We start from the raw sequence: 17,854 nt of genomic DNA, 5'->3' as shown, positions 1-17,854 counted from the left end.
GCCCAGGACCGGAATGGATTTAGCAATGACATCCTGAGGAATGCCATCCTCCCCTTTTGCCTGTGATGAGAAATGCGCAACGGCCAGGACCACGTCCGAAAAAGTGATTTCACGGAAAGTGAAACCAGCTTCACTGGCCGTCGCCACAATCTCATCCAATTTCACCTCGCTCTCTGATTCTGATACGGAGACCCCGGCAAAGTGGGCATTGAGCTCGCCTGGGGAGAAACCGTGCAGTTCCTCCTTAGTCGTGGACAATAGTCCAAGATTATCAATCCAGATCTTTTTGTTGTTGCTCAGGGCCTCCGAAATTCTGGCCCGAATAAAAGCCTCTCGCGCCTCGATTGTGCGCTGTTCTGCTTGAGCCGCAAGAGACTGGAATTCCGACCAGAACCTCGAGTCACGGGTCCTTTTGAATCTTCGTTCGACCGCATTACGCTTATCATAAAGGTCTTGAAGTTCTGCGTTGACCCACGGTGAAGATTTTTTATTTTTGGGTTTAAATTTTTTTAAAGGGGCAAGTTTTTCAATGACAGTCATGATGTTACCACTAAGCGCTTCTAATTTACTGTCTGTGGTCATGCCCGGGCAACTGATGGTCGACCAATCGCAGGTTTCGAGAATGGAAAGAAGCTCTTCGCACCTGATGGATTTAATTAAATTTTTTTTCGACATTTCCGTCCACCATATTGGATCCGCCATTTTGAATTTTCAAAATCTGATAACAGATTTGTAATCAGCGACCTCGAAAACCTCTATATACAAACCTTCTACAAAATATTATGGATTGAAGTATACTTATAGTTATTTTGTGTTAGGGGTAGTTTACCCCCCTAAGGGGAAGTATCTATGAAAAAACCGAAAAACTTAATTTGTTTATTATAGATGTTTACAAATTTTTTCCAAATTTTTTAGTCGTTTAAAACTTTTTTATTATATAAAATTTTTTTTCGATATTTCCGTCCTATTGGTTCCGCCATTTTGAATTTTCAAAATCTGATAACAGATTTGTAATCAGCGACCTCGAAAACCTCTATATACAAACTTTCTACGAAATATTATGTATTGAATTACATATTTACAGTTATTTTGTGTTAGGGGTGGTTTACCCCCTTAGGGGTAATATTTATGAAAACACCGAAAGACGTCAACTAAATTTTGTTATTAAGGATGTTTAAACATTTTTTCCAATTTTTTTTAGTCGGTTTAAACATTTTTATTATAAAATTATGCCAAAAAATATATGTTTTCAACCCCTAAAAAACAGGGGATGCTACCCTTACTCTTCAAATCACCATGAAATACTTGCTCTTTTTGTAAGAAATAACCTCCAATTTGTTTCATTGAAAAATATTAATTTTAAGCCGAGATATTTAAAAAAAACGCTTTTTGGGGGTTAACTTTAGGGGAGGTTTTTATCTCTTAAAAGTGAAAATTAGCCGATAAAAAAAAATACGTGTCTCTTATTTTTTTATGTTCTACAACATATATGAAAATCATCAAAATCGGTGAGTTTGGGTTGGGTACCTTTCCTTGTAAGTACTCGGATATCTGGTCGTGAACAATCTTCTCTAGAACCTTGGCAAGAAAACATAACAGAACGATCAGACGAAAGTCTGAAGCGGCTGATGGTATTGCCGTTTTCTTGAGGGGCACTAGACAGGCCTTTTTCCAGGCTCCAGGGAAGATGCCACTAGACAGAGAGGAGTTAAAAATAGATGCAAGGTGGTGGCCCAGGACCGGAATGGATTTAGCAATGACATCCTGAGGAATGCCATCCTCCCCTTTTGCCTGTGATGAGAAATGCGCAACGGCCAGGACCACGTCCGAAAAAGTGATTTCACGGAAAGTGAAACCAGCTTCACTGGCCGTCGCCACAATCTCATCCAATTTCACCTCGCTCTCTGATTCTGATACGGAGACCCCGGCAAAGTGGGCATTGAGCTCGCCTGGGGAGAAACCGTGCAGTTCCTCCTTAGTCGTGGACAATAGTCCAAGATTATCAATCCAGATCTTTTTGTTGTTGCTCAGGGCCTCCGAAATTCTGGCCCGAATAAAAGCCTCTCGCGCCTCGATTGTGCGCTGTTCTGCTTGAGCCGCAAGAGACTGGAATTCCGACCAGAACCTCGAGTCACGGGTCCTTTTGAATCTTCGTTCGACCGCATTACGCTTATCATAAAGGTCTTGAAGTTCTGCGTTGACCCACGGTGAAGATTTTTTATTTTTGGGTTTAAATTTTTTTAAAGGGGCAAGTTTTTCAATGACAGTCATGATGTTACCACTAAGCGCTTCTAATTTACTGTCTGTGGTCATGCCCGGGCAACTGATGGTCGACCAATCGCAGGTTTCGAGAATGGAAAGAAGCTCTTCGCACCTGATGGATTTAAAATCTCTATAAAAGAATAGAGTTAGAGTAGGAGATTCCGACATTGGAGTCCGAAACGTAAAATCAATGATGTTATACCTACTCGGAAAGGTCGCCATCATGTTGTTCGCGTTCAGCACTACTTCATTGTCGTCAGCATAGATTACGTCAATCCACGTATGAGACTCCCCGACGTGGTGCGTCGTGCCATGTTCAACTAATTTGAGATTCAACTCACAGGCCTAATCCCTGACAAAATTCGCATCCTGAGACGTCGACAACATATCTGCGTTCAGGTCCCCCATGACTATACGATGATTATAGTCAACCGCATATAGTTTTAATTTATCCACCAGGTCAGAGTTGGTCGTGAAAGAAATACCTGGTGGTCTGTATGTAACGGCGACAAAAATGGGGGGCATGTGGCCCTTTTGAATTCTACACATAAGGTACTCTGGAATCCCGGGCTTTCTACCATCCGTCGTTGTTGGAGATGAGCACAGTATGGTCGCCTTGTAACTATTGTGGATGTATAGTGCCACACCTCCTCCCTGGGATATATGGTTTCATGTGGATTCCATATGGATTTATGTGGATTCCACGTGGATATTAATGGAAGTACCATCCGGATGATAACACCTAAACTGGGGTTGTGAGCTCCAAAATATTCACATTTTAATTATTTTATAGAAATTAAAATTTTTTGTAATGCTAAAAAAATTAAGATTTTGGAGCTCACAACTCCAGTTTAGGTGTTATCATCCGGATGGTACTTCCATTAATGGTTAGATGAACTATACATAACAGGCGCATAAAAAATGTTTAACTGTCTTGACTTTTTAAAAAACTAGACGGATATCCATGTGGATATCCACATGGAATACCCACATGGAATCCATATGGAATCCACATGAATCCATATAGATTATCCATATGGAAAATCCACATGGATATCCAGTTATATATTTTCAACAGGGTTGCCGTTTTAAACCGACTAAGTGACGGGAGGTTCCTTAAATTACGAGGGAGCGAGTTCCATAGATGCGGCATTGAATGACCTCAGTCCAGTGTCAGTACGCGAACCGGGAACTACGAGTTCCTTGGAGTCCCTAGAAGAGGTTCTACACTGGATCCTCTCAAAAAGGGCAGCGAGATACGGAGGCTGTCCCATGACAACTGCTTTGTAAAGCAGTACCGCCGCAAAATACTCCCTTCTTGCCTCGACCGAACCCCAGCCTATCTCTTTCCTATACGGGGAGATGTGCTCGCGCCTTTTAACACCACAGATGTATCGCACACATGAGTTCTGCAATCTTTGAAGTCGGGTATTGAGTTCGCCTGATACGTCAAGGTAGACAAGAGAGCAGTAATCCAAGTGCGAGATGACTAGAGCGCTAGCCAGCTGCTTACGCAGTGCCTCGGTAGTACAGGATCTGAAATATCTCAGTCCATAAAGAGCTTTATTAACCTTTCGGCTAATCGCATCCACTTGCGGTTTCCACGTTAATTTTGAATCCATTATAACACCGAGATTAGTTACAGCGTCAACAAAGGGAACGAAAACGCCATCCGCGACCTCAATGCCGGGCAGCTGTAGACTTTTCACTTTATTGATATTATAATCCGCACCGAAAATAATAGCTTTAGTTTTCCCAACATTGAGGCGGAGTGTATTCTCAGATGCCCATGCCGACACCGCACGTGCCACAGCCTACATGCGGCCCACACCCTAACCTAGATCGTCCCTCGCCATCTGAGTATAGGTCTGCAGATCATCAGCATGCAGCAAATGTTCGACACTGTTTGATAATTTCCTCTCGGGGCCTTTGAAGTTAGCCAGGAAATCTTGAATATCATTAATGTAAAGACTAAACAGAAGAGGCCCCAGAACTAAGCTCTGTGGCACGCCAAGATTGGTAGTGAGCCAATCTGAATTGCCATTCGAATTAGTAACCACACGTTGGTTACGACCTGTAATATACGACGCAATCCACAGAAGAACAGTCCTAGAGAACCCCAACCTGATTAGCTTACGAAGAAGTTTTGAGGGCGAAATTGTGTCGAACGCCTTGCTGAAATCAAACATTAGGAGGATGGTGAGCAGGTTCTTGTTGCTGTTGATACCAGCTCTAATGTCTTCTGACAGACTCAACAGTGCTGTTTGCGTGCTATGATTTATCCGAAAGCCCGTTTAGCGGGGATCAAGTAGTTTTTTAGACTCTACATACTCGGATATCTGCTCATGGACAATCTTTTCGAGAACCTTGGAAAGAAAGCTCAACAAAACAATAAGACGAAAGTCCGAAGCAACTGATGGAATTGCCGTTTTTTTTTGAGGCACCAAATGGGCCCCTTTCCAAATCTCAGGAAAGACTCCACAAGACAGAGAGGAGTTAAAAATGGAGATCAGGTGATGACCTAAAACCGGAAGGGACTTAGCAATGGTACTCTGGGGAATGCCATCTTCCCCTTCAGCCTGCGAAGTAGTGTGCAACGGCCAGGACCACGTCTGAAAAAGTGACTTCACGAAAAGTGAAACCATCATCACTGGCCGTCGCTAAGATATCATGCAAGTCCGTGTCGCGCTCCATCTGAGAAACGGAGAACCCAGCGAAATGAGTGTTAAGTTCATCCGGCAAAAAAACCATGTTGCTGTTGTAGCTCGTCCCTGGACTCCGGCAAAAGCCCGCGATTTCGAAGTTCTCTCCGGATGTTATTATTATTATTCAACGCTTCGGATATTCTGCTCTGCATTAAAGCCTCTCGCGCTTCAATCATGTGTTGTTTTGCTCGAGCAGCGAGAGACTGGAACTCCAACCGCAGCCTATCATCACGGGTCCGCCTATATTGCCGCCGAACGGCTTCATGCTGATTGTATTGATCGTTAAGTTCAGCGTTCAGCCATGGTGGAGATCCCTTCTTTTTAGGTTTAAATTGCTTTATAGGGGCAAGCCTGTCGATAACAGCCATGAGGTTGTGGCTAAGAGAATCTAACTTACTTTCGACAGTCTTGTCCGGGCAACTGATGGTCGACCAGTCGCAAGCCTCAAGAAGAGACAGAAGCTCCTCTTGCCTGACGGCTTTAAAATCTAATTGTAATAAATCTATTGTAATTAAAAGAAAGGACTCAGAACTTTCCCCTTGCGATATAACGTTTCGTCTCTGGTTTAGGACCAAAGAAAAGACCCATTGTGCTGTATAATGCTAACTATATCCGAAATTCGAACTTGATTATAGCCGTCTTAATAACTTCTGACTCCAGTTATCGAATTTCCGGGAAAAAACGACTTTTTTCAGTTTTTGGCGTTTTTCTATGGATGTGCCTCATGAAATGAGTCAAAATTATTGTATAGTGGCCACCACACCTGTGTATAGTTCTAATGATCTTCAATAATCATGTTAATTTTTAGAAAGGTTTGACATTTAGTTTTTAAGTGAAAACTATTTTAATAAATTGCGCTCTATAGCGTATAAAAAAAGAACGACGAACGATAATAATATGAATTTACCGCAGTAAAAAGATGGGTGATTTTATTTTCTAAAAGGTGCATATCAAGCAATTTACTTTAATTAATTTTTCCGATAACTATCTGATAAAAAGAAACTCTGAAAACTAAAAAAGCGAGTTGAAAAAATATAAAAACGGACTTTTTTGACCAGTGCCGGATCAAGGGGGGGGGGGGCTTTAGGGGCTGCAGCCCCGGGCCCCGGTCTTGCAAGGGGCCCCTCAAACCGAAAATTTTCAATACCAAATTTTCCAAAATAAATTTTAAAAACTAAATAACCCACACACAGAGATTTCAGAATTGAAAAAAATTTAAACAAAAATTTGTAAACAGTCCTGTAAGTAAGTACTGCAAAAGTAAAAATAATCTCATTGTATGAATGCAATAATGCACTCAATACAAATTTCATCAGAAAGAAATAGACAGTCAAATTTTCAAACGTTGCCGCGTATGAGCCGATCTCGCTTGTGATTGTTCAACGTCCCTATGTTAGCGCACGTGTGTGCCTCGTAACCCCCCCCCCCCTCTCTCTCTCTCTCTCTGTCTCTCTCTCTCTCTTTTTCATGTGCATACAGGCTCGCGCGCTACACGCGGTGGCAGCGACTTTTTGCACACGCGGTTGCTCCTGTCAAAACAAGTTCGAGTGTTTCGAGACGTATGATCATAGATTATAATTCGTTCGCTATAAAATAATAGTAACAATACTTTTATATACTTGAAAGATATAATTCACAAATGCTTCAACATGTCAAGGAAGTATGCTAGTGGTAATGTGAAAAGGAAATTAAAAGCAGATAGAGAGAATTTTGAAAAGAAGCTGCCTAAATTATCAAATTTTTTTCCTTCAACGAGTACTGCGGATGATGCTCCTCCGATTACTGAAGAAAGCAGTGTTGGTACTGTTGATCTTTCTGAAAGTGAAGTGTTAAACAGAGATAAAGATGTTTCCAACGGGAGTGAAAGAAACAAAGAAACAAATGATATGACAGTGCAATCAAGATTGCATTGTTCTAATTTACTTGAGGATTCAACGAAATCACGTATGCATATCAATCAATCAAAAATAGCTTTTTCCGACTGATCCAATCTAATTTAATGAATTCTATGTCTTGGATATTTTTATTTTTAATGTATTTTCTCATAAATTTCATACATACATATGCATCGCGATCCGATATTAATTGTAGGTGCTGATTTAAGATATTCACATTCACATCAGTGTAAATTTAGCTCTGAACATAATACCACAATTATTGCAATTACCTCAAAAGAGAAAACTACAAATAAAGATGACTTATTCCCTGCAGATACAAACGAAAGTGAAGTTGTATACATGGACGAATCTGTAATATTGGAAGACAATCCAAAGACAGGTAATACTTTGTATTTTAAGTAATATTTTATAATTATATACTAGACATTTCGAAAAACATTCAATTAACTTTTAAAAAAATTTAAATATTTTGATAAATCCATTTAACATATATAAAATTATAATAAACATCATCTATTATACTGTTTATAAAAGTAATGTTATCATTGTAGATACTGTAAAACAGGATCCAGCTCTTTGGCCATTACATTTCACAGATGCAGAAAGATCTAAATACTGCGAGAAAGACTCGACATTTTTTCAAAATAAAAATTCGGATTTCAAAAATTCTGTAAGAAAATGTAAAAATCAAAATAGATTTTTCAATCCCAAGCATTTTACGAGGGCATTAAATAATGGCGAAAAATGCGAAAGAAAATGGCTCTTATATTCTGAATCGACCGGAAATGTGTTATGCTATACTTGTAAGCTTTTTGGCGTGGATCATGAGAACTCATTTGTCACAGGATTTTCGAATTGGAAAAAAACAAATCTATCAATTAGTGCTCATGAGAATAGCAGCGAGCATAAACAAAATATGATGACATGGATTGAGCGCATGAGAGCAACGGAGAGAATAGATATTAATTTAATGACTGTTATGGAAAGTGAAATAAAACACTGGACTGAAATTTTAAAAAGAGTAGTAGCAGTTATAAAATTTATTTCTGAGCGAGGTCTTGCATTTCGTGGTACACACGAAGATATAGGCTCTCCAGATAATGGAAATTATCTTGGAATTTTAGAATTAATATCTGATTTTGATCCGTTCTTGAAAGAGCATATAATTTTATGAGCAAATAAAGATCGGGAAACGGTTTCGTATTTGTCTAAGACTATCTGCGAAGAATTGATAACTATTATGTCAGAAGCTGTTAAAAAGCAAATAATCAGTGAAATAAAACGAGCAAAATATTGGGGACTAGTAGTCGATTCTACCCTTGACATTTCGCACATAGATCAGTTATCTGTAATTTTTAGATACTATTATAATGGCCATTTATATGAACGATTTTTTTGCTTCCTGCCCATAACCAGTCACACAGGCGAATCGCTTAGTACAAAAATATTGCAATTACTTGAAGACGTCGAAATCAACATAAGTAATTGCCGAGCGCAGACTTATGATAATGCCAGTAACATGTCCGGTAAATATTCGGGATTGCAGGCACGAATAAAAGAAGTGTGTGATCTGGCTGTCTACGTACCTTGTGTTGGACATTCTCTGAATTTGGTTGGTGACAATAGTGTAAGCGAATGTATTGATGCGGTGAATTTTTTTGGTATACTTCAGCGACTTTACAGTTTCTTTGTTGCATCGACACATAGGTGGAATATTCTAGTTAAAAATAAAGGTGCTAAAGTAACTAATTTGTCAGCTACAAGATGGTCCTGTCGAGTAGATGCAGTAAATGATGCGGTCAAGGATTATAATGGAATCCACAATGCTCTTTTAGAATTAGAAAATGACGATAATCAAAAAGCGGATACTCGACACGAAGCTGCGTCATTAAGAAAAAATATGACAAAATTGGAATTCGCATGCATGGCTGTGTTTTGGCATCGGGTTCTACATAAATTTCATAGAACTAGTAAATATTTACAAAAAGTAGAATTGGATTTAAATACAGCTAATAATATGTTACAATCGTTGGTCACATATGTGCAAGAATTGCGCGAAGATTTTGCAATTATAGAATGTAAAGCAAAAGAATTGAGTCCTTTTGTCACTCAGGCATACTCTGATTCAGGAAAACGAAAAATTACTCAAAGGCTTGCGGATTCTCAAACACAAACACAGAATTTGGAAGGCACTGATAAATTTCGCATTTGCACTTACTATGTGATTATATATAAACTGATTGCAGAATTAAAAAAACGAAGTTCGGCTTATGAATCTTTTATAAAATTATTTGGTTTTCTAGCTGATCTTAAAAGCATGCAAAAAAGTGATTTGCAAAAGAGTGCTGGAAATTTAGTAGAAGTATATAAAAAAGATTTAGAAAATACTTTCGTATTAGAATTGGAGCAATTTGTTACGCTATTGAAAGAACAATCTTTGTGTGAAGACAGCACGGGTGATTCCTTGTGCTCCTTAAAGGTTTTAAATTGGATGGTAGATAAAAACATAATAGACATTTTTCCAAATGTTTTTATCGCATATCGTTTGTTTGTAACGGCGCCAATTGCGAACTGTGAGTCGGAAAGATCGTTTTATGTTTTAAAGCGAATTAAAAATATGTACAGATCTACGATGGGACAAGAACGATTATCATCCTTGGCAACATTGTCCATCGAATCCGAGATAATGCGAACGCTTGATTTTGACTCTCTTATAAACGATTTTGCCACGACGAAAGGCAGAAAGCGCTCCTTCGTAAATAAGAAATAAATATGAAATAATAATTTAAACAAGATTATAGTAATTTTATTTTTTTACTCTTATTCCTGGAGTATAAGATAAATATACAGAAATTCCTATTTATTTGTGGTGAGTCGCAAACTATACGTTTCAGATTTCCAACTCGTTTTGCGCGGGGTAGGTGGGTTTATGAAAATTCGTTAATAATAACCCAACAACCTTAATCAAAAGGGGCCCCCTTTTGATCGCAGCCCCAGGCCCTCCAAAACCTTAATCCGGCCCTGCTTTTTTCCCACCATATTGCAAAAACACTATTTTTCGACTTAAAATACTTCAAAACATACTTCCAACATATTTTTAGACAAACGCCAAAAATCACTATTACAAAACTTCCTTAGGAAGAAAGCAAAAGTTGCTACTAACTTAGTCACAATCATCAGGACACCAATAATACGTCCCTCAATTACTAAGCATTATAGTCAGTTTTGCTGAACTTATAATAACTTTTATAAAATCATTTTTCGCTGTGTATTTAGGTAATATATCTGTAGAAGCGTATTACCTATAAAGGATACCTATCAACACTTTATCAAGCAATGATAAATTAAATTATTTTATTTTTCTATTCAAGTAATATTTTTCCATTGAAATTTTAGTTTAACTAATTTATTGTCGTTATCTTAAAATATATTTTATAATATAACTTACAAATTATGTAGTTTAAGTCGTCGCTCTCTACGAAGACCAGCACAGTTCAAATTTTCAAACGAAATCTAGCACAACTCACGATTTGCCGCAAAGAGTAGCACAGTTCAGAAATGCAGTCAAGAGTAGCACATCTCGCGATTTTATATTACTTAAAATGTGAATATTTTACGTTTTTATTGGGTTATTTGGTTGGTTAAGTTCATGAAAACCTTAGAGACAAAGACAGACAAACCTCAAAGTTTTGAAGTTTCAGAAATTTCTAAAAAAAGTGAACAATTTAAAAAAATGTTTGTACAAACTATTGTACTTGGGAAAACAATTTTAAATTCAGTAAAAAGTTGTAAATTGTGAATATTTAAAAATGTTCATTGGGGATAGTTTCGCGAAAATCGGGAAATTTTTATAGAAATTCGTTGTTTAAGTTGTGAGAAAGTTTGAGTTGTGCTAGTCTTCGCGGGAAATTTGAACAGTGCTAGTCTTCGTTGGGAGCGACGAAGTAATCTTCTACCTCTTACTTTTTATTCAAGATTTCCTAGGATTTAGTTAATGAAGGTTTAGAACCTTTTTGCCAATGCTTTAAAAGATTTTAGAAATAACGTCTAATTAGCCTCGGAAAGGTAAATTTAACCGAGAGATCAGCGAGCGAGGTAAATCTGGCTAGTTTTTCATTAATAAAATTAAAATTAGCTTAAGGGGATGTCGCGGTCACGCTGATTGGTCGAAATGTTTTAGTTTTCCTACCCCCAAACAAATTTTAGATCAAAAATAATAAAAACACGCACTTTATTTATCGCACATAAACTCGGTGATCCGGGGTGGGTATTATAAAACTGTAAGTATATACATTCACAAGCACTTGGGCAATTTTAGGTAAAAAATGAGAACTACAGCTCGAGGTAAGGGCGACAATAAAAGTGAGAATTAGTAAGATGACCGTCACTTTCTCATACAATGTTTCACGATATAACATTTTTTAATAATTATATCACTAAAACTCTATGTTCCGAGATCACTTACACAATAACGAACAATAATCAATTTTATTTTGGATGATTTTAAGTATATTGATAGCAAATAATGAGAACTACGGCGCGAGGTGAGGTCAAATTGGTAAAGTTCGCTTTGACAGCTCCTTAAATAAAAGACAAATTCAGATATTTTTCTAATTCTTAGAAACTATTTTATGCATCATACGTAAATCGCTGGTCTCGCGATTCAATAAAAGTATAAAACAATAACATTTTTTTTATAACTTAATGGAAGAAAAGATTAACACAACCTAAATTTAACACAACATTACGAATAAAGGAAGAAGTCTTTCCGATTTTCAAATATTGTTTTATAAAAGTGTATTATAAGCTATTAAAATGTTAATATAATACAATAATTAAATATGTTGTATGAAATTTGAATACTTTTGCTACTAAGTTGTAGCAAACAAATATAATAGTCCTTTTACAAATTGCACTATTTCAGAACCACCCAACTTAGATTCACCATAGACGCGATCTACAAATGAAATAGGAACTTCTCCAATAGAGAAGCTAAACTGCCTTGCTCTTACTATCATTTCCATTTGGAAAACATATCCTTTAGAAACACAAGATTTCGTTAATTTTTCTAAGACATCTTTTTTATACAACCTGTAAACAGAAATTGAATATATTAAAATATTATTTGTAGTGGAAATAATTTTAAATAAATCAAATTTTTAAATATATGAAATACACACGTTATCTCCTTAAATAAATATCAATCTCATGTAAAACTACAATAGAATTACTAACATTAAATTACCTAAAACTTCCTGTAAGATCAGAAACTCCTGGTCTCAACATTATTTGGGTAATAAAATTGGCACCTCGACTTATAAGTTTACGTTTGAAATCCCATCCATAAACACCTCCATTTCCAGCATATCTTGTTCCAGTGACAACATCAAAATTATTTTTCACTTGCTCTTTGATCATTTCCGGAATGAATTTAGGCTATAAAAGCAAATATTTTTTTCATATTGATTTATAAATACTATAATAAGTAATACTAGTAAATTCAAAAATTGACTTACATGATGTGACAAATCTGCATCCATAATAATAATATAATTGCCTGTGGCATGCTTAATTCCATGTATGTATGCTGTACCCAATCCTAACTTTCTTTCTCTTGGATTAAGAACAATTTTATCATCTCCATATAAATTTTGAAGCTGTCGTGCCATATCTAAAGTTCCATCTGGTGAACCATCGTCAATAACAATAATTTCATAAGATACTTTCCTAGACATTTCAACGATTAACTAATTAATAAAAACGTTTACAAGTGTTGCAGCTTTTTTAAAGCAATATAGAAAAACGTACGCTTCATTCATATATTTCACAATAAGCCATACTATAATTGGTAAATTTTCGACTTCGTTATAAGTAGGTAGCAAAATAGAATATTTGTTATCACCAATATCACTAGCACTGGCCACCTTTGCTTCAGTACTCATTTTGATTCGTTGTTTTTTCTTTATAAATTATTTATTTTGGCAACAATATACACACTATATTGCACATATGTTCTATTATTATTTTTTTTAATATTAAATTTAACAGTTTGAATTATCATAAATTATATTAAAACAATATATAAGCACGAAAATACTGGGAGAAATAATTGTATCAACGGCATAGTGTCTACGTGACAAAGTTGCTTGTATATTTATCTCAACCGATCCCCATTCAAGTACACAAAATTGTTAGGTTAAGTATATGTTTACGCGGTCGTTAGAGAAAATTTCATTCTTACCAACAGAGGTGCCAGTTTTCAACCTCTTCAAAATTCAAATATGGTTCAAATGCAAAACGCATGCTTTCGGTTGTTAATTCTATTTAATTATAAATTCATTGCAATTAAAGCTATTTAAAGTGAGTATATCAGTTATTTAATTTTTTTGTCAAAAAATTTCACACATCAAACTTTTATCTACAAGAATAAATCATATGTCTATGAAATAAATATCACTTTTCCAAAACCTTTTATATATATATATATATATATATATATATATTGTTTTTGTTCATAGTTTTTTACTAATTTAATTATTTAACTTATAAGTATTAATTATAATAACAAATTATTAACAACGGTATGTACAATTTCCTTACTATAAGTTAGAGTTAGTATTATTAACTGTTTTTATATGGATAAAGTGCGAACGTATCGTCGCTCCGTACAAAGACTAGCACAGTTTAAATTTTCAAACGAAAACTAGCACAATTCACGATTTGCCGCGAAGAGTAGCACCGTTCAGAAATGCGGTTAAGAGTACCACAACTCGCGACTTTATATTACTTAAAATGTGAGTATTTTACGTTTTTATTGGGTTATTTTGTTGGTTAAGTTTATGAAAACCTTGGACAAAGTCAAGTTTATTATATTTAATCGTAATGAAGCAAAGAACAACTCTCAAGATAATTACTACGTAACTTGCCATGCCCGTTTCATTGTACTTATAGTGTTTGTATGACGTTCTAATATATATAAAAAGAAAATTTAGTTGTTCACCAATAAACAAAATGAAACGGGCATGGCAAGTGACGTAGTAATTATCTTGAGATTTCTTCTTTGCTTTATTACGATTAAATATAATAAACTTGACTTTGTTTGATTGACCACAGCTTTTTTGTAACATTTTTATTACTAAGATGAAATCACTGATTGTTCTAATATACATCACCCTCGAATTATATTTACACATAGACACCAAAAACCACGGAGCGCGCCACCTAGACCTTGTCATCGGCTACCCTGGCAAGCTAGTTACTGTTACATCTTCGGAACGCAGAGTATGCACTGGCAACCTCTTAATTCAAAATATCGTAATATATTATTATATTTTCTTGAGAAAGCAATTCTCATCTGCGTATATAGCTTTGCGGCCAACTTCACGGTCCTAACACTTCTTGCGGCTAACTTAACGGTCCTCTCACATTTCGGGTTGAAGAAGAAAAACGTAATTTTAGCATTTGTGGATTATACACTCACATATTATAAAAATAAGCAGCCTTTTCACTAATATTTTTGTTAGAAATCATAGTTTAGCTCAGAAAACATACTAATAAGCCAAAAAATCTTACGAACAGTAACAATAAGCATTTTTTTCTGTATCATGAAAAATCCGAACACCGATATAGAAGTAAATAATGTCACGGGCGCCACGGCTTCGTCTGCTTCTCAAACTCGCCTTCGCCACTTGATTTCGGAAATTTTAGATTTCTAAAAAAAGTGAATAATTTAAAAAAATGTTTGTAAAAAAACTATTGTATTTGTGAAAATAATTTTAAATTCGGTAAAAAGTTGTAAATTGTGAATATTTAAAAATGTTCATTGTGGACAGTTTCGCAAAAATCGGGAAATTTTTATAGAAATTCGTTGTTTAAGTTGCGAGAAAGTTTGAGTCGTGATAGTCTTCGCGGGAAATTTTGAGTTGTGCTACTTATGACGGGAAATTTGAACAGTGCTACTATTCGTAGGGAGCGACGGTATGATGATAATATATAGGTACATACATAATATAAGTACACACGTATCTTATATATGTATGTACAACCTGACCTCCTTATTCTGTTGCTGCTGCAGCTCTCGCACTATCTGACTATATACTTACTTAACTATATGTCTGTATAGCTGTTTCAGAGGCTGTTCTGACCTAACTGTTCATCATTCTGAGCCAATCAGCACAGTAAACAGGGAGTATAAGGAGTATAAACTAGAGTATAAGGAGTACTATAATAAAGTAGGTACCACCATGTACCACACTATTCAATGTTGGATGTTGATCCCGCTTTATTATTGCTGCAACTATGATGAAAAAACATTAACAAAATAAGTGTTAATTACTCGAACAAAAAATGGGAAAAACCACACGAGTCGTTGTTTGTGGAATGAAAAGTGTCGGAAAAACAGCTTTACTTGAACAACTAGTTTATGGAAATGTAACTCCAAAAACGGTAAGTAAGGTTATGCTGTACAAACCACTTTTGACAACAAGGGTTCATACTTACGTGAATTGTCATACTCAATAATTCTTTTTAGGAAATACACACTACCATTGAAGACATTTATGTAGCAAACATTGAAACAGACAAGGGGGCCAAAGAAAAAGTGCGGTTTTATGACACTGCTGGATTAGAACCCCTACAGAGTAGTTCAAATAACCAACAACTAGCAAGGCATTATCTTGGTTTTGCTGATGGCTATGTGTTGGTTTACGATACTGCAAAACCAGAATCTCTAGATGTATTGTTACCTTTAAAAAAAGATATAGAGAAAAACAAAGACAAAAAAGAAATTATAACAATAGTGATTGGAAACAGAACAAAACCAGATATAGAGCAACGAATTTTAGAAAATACAGCAAGTAAAGCTGCTAATTGGTGTGCTCGTGAAAAACTCAAACACTTTGAAGTGAATGTAATGGACAGACCAAGTTTATATGAAGCATTTGTTTATCTCTCATCGCGATTAAATCCACCACAAAATAAAAGTACTTTCCCACAACTAAGTATGGGCCGAAAAACTGGAAAAGCAGAATCTACATAAAAACATACGTACAACTTAGTATTGGAAATTATTGAGTTTGAACAAAAGATCCATTTTATTGAGTTATTTTTAGCTTATTTATACTAAAAAATACTAGAAAAAACAACTTTTGCTAGTTGTTTTAATTTGTTACATATACATAATAACTATGTATTTATTTTGCTAGTTTTATCCCTAGAAACTTCTTTTTAATTAAATATTTTACTGATTTGTTATATATTATTGTGATACTTGAGCATTTATAACCATGATCTTTTGAAGATATCACAATATGATCATTACTGACTTTTTGTACTTAAATTTATTAAGTTAATATTGAAAGTTTTTAGATTTAGAAAAAAATTATTATTGTATTAACAAAAAGGCTGACAAAATTTTCAGCTTCAATGCATTTATTTTAATACAACATGAATTTCATTTTTTTATTTTTAATAGAACAAATATTATAATGAATTTTTCTTTATTAATGTATTAGGATGCAAGAAGTTTTAAAAACAATTTATGTTATTGATTTGGAATTTGTGTTCTTTAAAACTATAAACAACTTGTTTATATAATATTTATGTTCATCCAAAATGTTGAAACAGTAAATTTTTTATTGTTAAAAAATTAACATTTGAATTAAAATTAAACTATTGTTATATCAAAGGTGTTTAAACCTTGCATCGATATAAAATACCATTATTCTTAATAAAACACATAATTTATATACAATAACATTTACAATAAAATGATCTGATTTTATAGATCTGAACGTCTTTACAATTGTGTAATTGTAATATGTAAGATGTGCTATAAATAATAAATCAATTTTCTTGAAAACCATTTTATTTATTTATGAAAGTATAGTCGTGGAAAAACGAAATACAACATCATTTGATATTGAAATCACAGCAAATATATCTGAATCTATGTAAAAAAAAGGGGGAATTCGGCAATAAATAAGTTTTTATTTATATATACTCAATCCTCGTATACAATACATTATTAAATCTACAATTAAATATAGCTTAATGATTGGAGCAAATACTTATGGTATCAATTGTCAAGCGATTTTCGACGGGTTTTCCTTATCTTTCGTTTTCCTTCGTTTGATCTTTTATAGTTCTGTAATCTGCAGGTGTATTTTTGTTTAATTTCACTAATTGCTTGAACTGCATATAATAACGAAAAAATATGCGCAATCGCAATAAATAATTTATAGGTAATTGAACCAAATAATAATAATAATAATAATAATAATAATAATAATAATAATAATAATATACAAAAATGGGCATTAACGCGCAAGTTGGAGAGAACATAAAAAAAATAATCTCGAGAGAACGTATGTATACGTATGTATAATATATGTATAGCGTAACATATGCATGTATACACGTTTTGAACACAGACTCCTGGAACTTACATTTCAAGTATCACTCAAAACAATCCGATTATACAATATTCACAGCTAATAGTTCTTAACAAACTTTTTTGTTCATTCGTTCACAGTATATTTGATTTATTTTATAACACGTGCGTAACTCTTGAATATATAGTTATTTGTGACGTATCAGAATTGAAATAAATTTATTTACTCTTTCTGTATGTTTTGAAATCGCGTTAAAAAAATAAATGCCATATTGATATTTTAATCCGAAAATGTTATGCCCATTTACTTATGTATGTATAATACTTTATATTCGTATCTTATATGCTTTTCCGCAAAATTAGAAGGTATAAAAATGGCTTACAGAAATAACATTAAAGCGTTTCTACTTCGTCTAAATTTGTCTCGAATATCAAAATTATACATTTTACTTATACCTATGAAAATCCGTACTCGCATGCAAAGCAATAATCGACTAATACTTGCTTGGGAAAGTGTTTTTATGTTCCTATTTTTACTATCGCTCAGAATATACTGGGTGTATATGATATATTCTGAATAGAACTAGAGGAATATGCTG

At 34.7% G+C, this 17,854-nt stretch overlaps 3 protein-coding genes across 14 annotated transcripts; 2 read left to right on the top strand and 1 right to left on the bottom strand.

Moving 5' to 3' along the window:
* Positions 1–6,226: 6,226 nt before the first annotated feature.
* On the top strand, positions 6,227–9,655 carry LOC116416697 (zinc finger MYM-type protein 5-like). 2 transcript variants are annotated; one of them, XM_031925897.1, is made up of 2 exons: positions 6,227–7,244; positions 7,417–9,655. In XM_031925897.1, exon 2 carries the CDS (start codon positions 8,106–8,108, stop codon positions 9,633–9,635), a length of 1,530 nt encoding a protein of 509 aa, XP_031781757.1. In that variant the 5' UTR covers positions 6,227–7,244; positions 7,417–8,105; the 3' UTR covers positions 9,636–9,655. Both variants share the same exon structure in this region, with proteins under 2 accessions (XP_031781757.1, XP_031781758.1).
* LOC100118276 (probable dolichol-phosphate mannosyltransferase) lies at positions 9,650–14,258 on the bottom strand. 8 transcript variants are annotated; one of them, XM_032601804.1, is made up of 5 exons: positions 14,055–14,258; positions 12,674–12,861; positions 12,382–12,592; positions 12,111–12,301; positions 9,650–11,956 (listed from the first exon to the last, which is right to left on the bottom strand). In XM_032601804.1, the coding sequence occupies exons 2-5, from the start codon at positions 12,805–12,807 to the stop codon at positions 11,737–11,739; spliced, it is 756 nt and encodes a 251-aa protein (XP_032457695.1). In that variant the 5' UTR covers positions 12,808–12,861; positions 14,055–14,258; the 3' UTR covers positions 9,650–11,736. The 8 variants fall into 8 exon arrangements, with proteins under 8 accessions (XP_032457695.1, XP_032457692.1, XP_031781694.1 ...); XM_032601801.1 differs by having other exon boundaries at positions 12,674–12,879; positions 14,055–14,252; XM_031925834.2 differs by having other exon boundaries at positions 14,038–14,250.
* LOC100118317 (NF-kappa-B inhibitor-interacting Ras-like protein) lies at positions 11,073–16,724 on the top strand. 4 transcript variants are annotated; one of them, XM_032601806.1, is made up of 3 exons: positions 11,073–11,209; positions 14,988–15,310; positions 15,396–16,724. In XM_032601806.1, exons 2-3 carry the CDS (start codon positions 15,212–15,214, stop codon positions 15,900–15,902), a joined length of 606 nt encoding a protein of 201 aa, XP_032457697.1. In that variant the 5' UTR covers positions 11,073–11,209; positions 14,988–15,211; the 3' UTR covers positions 15,903–16,724. The 4 variants fall into 4 exon arrangements, with proteins under 4 accessions (XP_032457697.1, XP_003425618.1, XP_008203181.1 ...); XM_003425570.5 differs by lacking the exon at positions 11,073–11,209 and adding an exon at positions 14,253–14,313; XM_008204959.4 differs by lacking the exon at positions 11,073–11,209 and adding an exon at positions 14,280–14,842.
* The last annotated feature ends 1,130 nt before the right edge of the window (positions 16,725–17,854 follow it).

This window comes from Nasonia vitripennis, assembly GCF_009193385.2.
Source record: "Nasonia vitripennis strain AsymCx chromosome 3 unlocalized genomic scaffold, Nvit_psr_1.1 chr3_random0005, whole genome shotgun sequence".
Taxonomy (NCBI): Eukaryota; Metazoa; Arthropoda; class Insecta; order Hymenoptera; family Pteromalidae; genus Nasonia; species Nasonia vitripennis.
This window is presented reverse-complemented; position numbering and strand designations above follow the sequence as displayed.

Excerpts from the sequence above, each read along its gene's own strand:
- LOC116416697 (XM_031925897.1), top strand. The coding sequence starts at position 8,106 with ATGTCAGAAGCTGTTAAAAAGCAAATAATCAGTGAAATAAAACGAGCA.
- LOC100118317 (XM_032601806.1), top strand. The coding sequence starts at position 15,212 with ATGGGAAAAACCACACGAGTCGTTGTTTGTGGAATGAAAAGTGTCGGA. Across the intron at positions 15,311-15,395 it reads GAAATGTAACTCCAAAAACG|GAAATACACACTACCATTGA; the intron begins GTAAGTAAGGTT and ends AATTCTTTTTAG.
- LOC100118276 (XM_032601804.1), bottom strand. The coding sequence starts at position 12,807 with ATGAGTACTGAAGCAAAGGTGGCCAGTGCTAGTGATATTGGTGATAAC. Across the intron at positions 12,593-12,673 it reads GTGAAATATATGAATGAAGC|GAAAGTATCTTATGAAATTA; the intron begins GTACGTTTTTCT and ends TGAAATGTCTAG. Across the intron at positions 12,302-12,381 it reads ATGCAGATTTGTCACATCAT|CCTAAATTCATTCCGGAAAT; the intron begins GTAAGTCAATTT and ends TTGCTTTTATAG.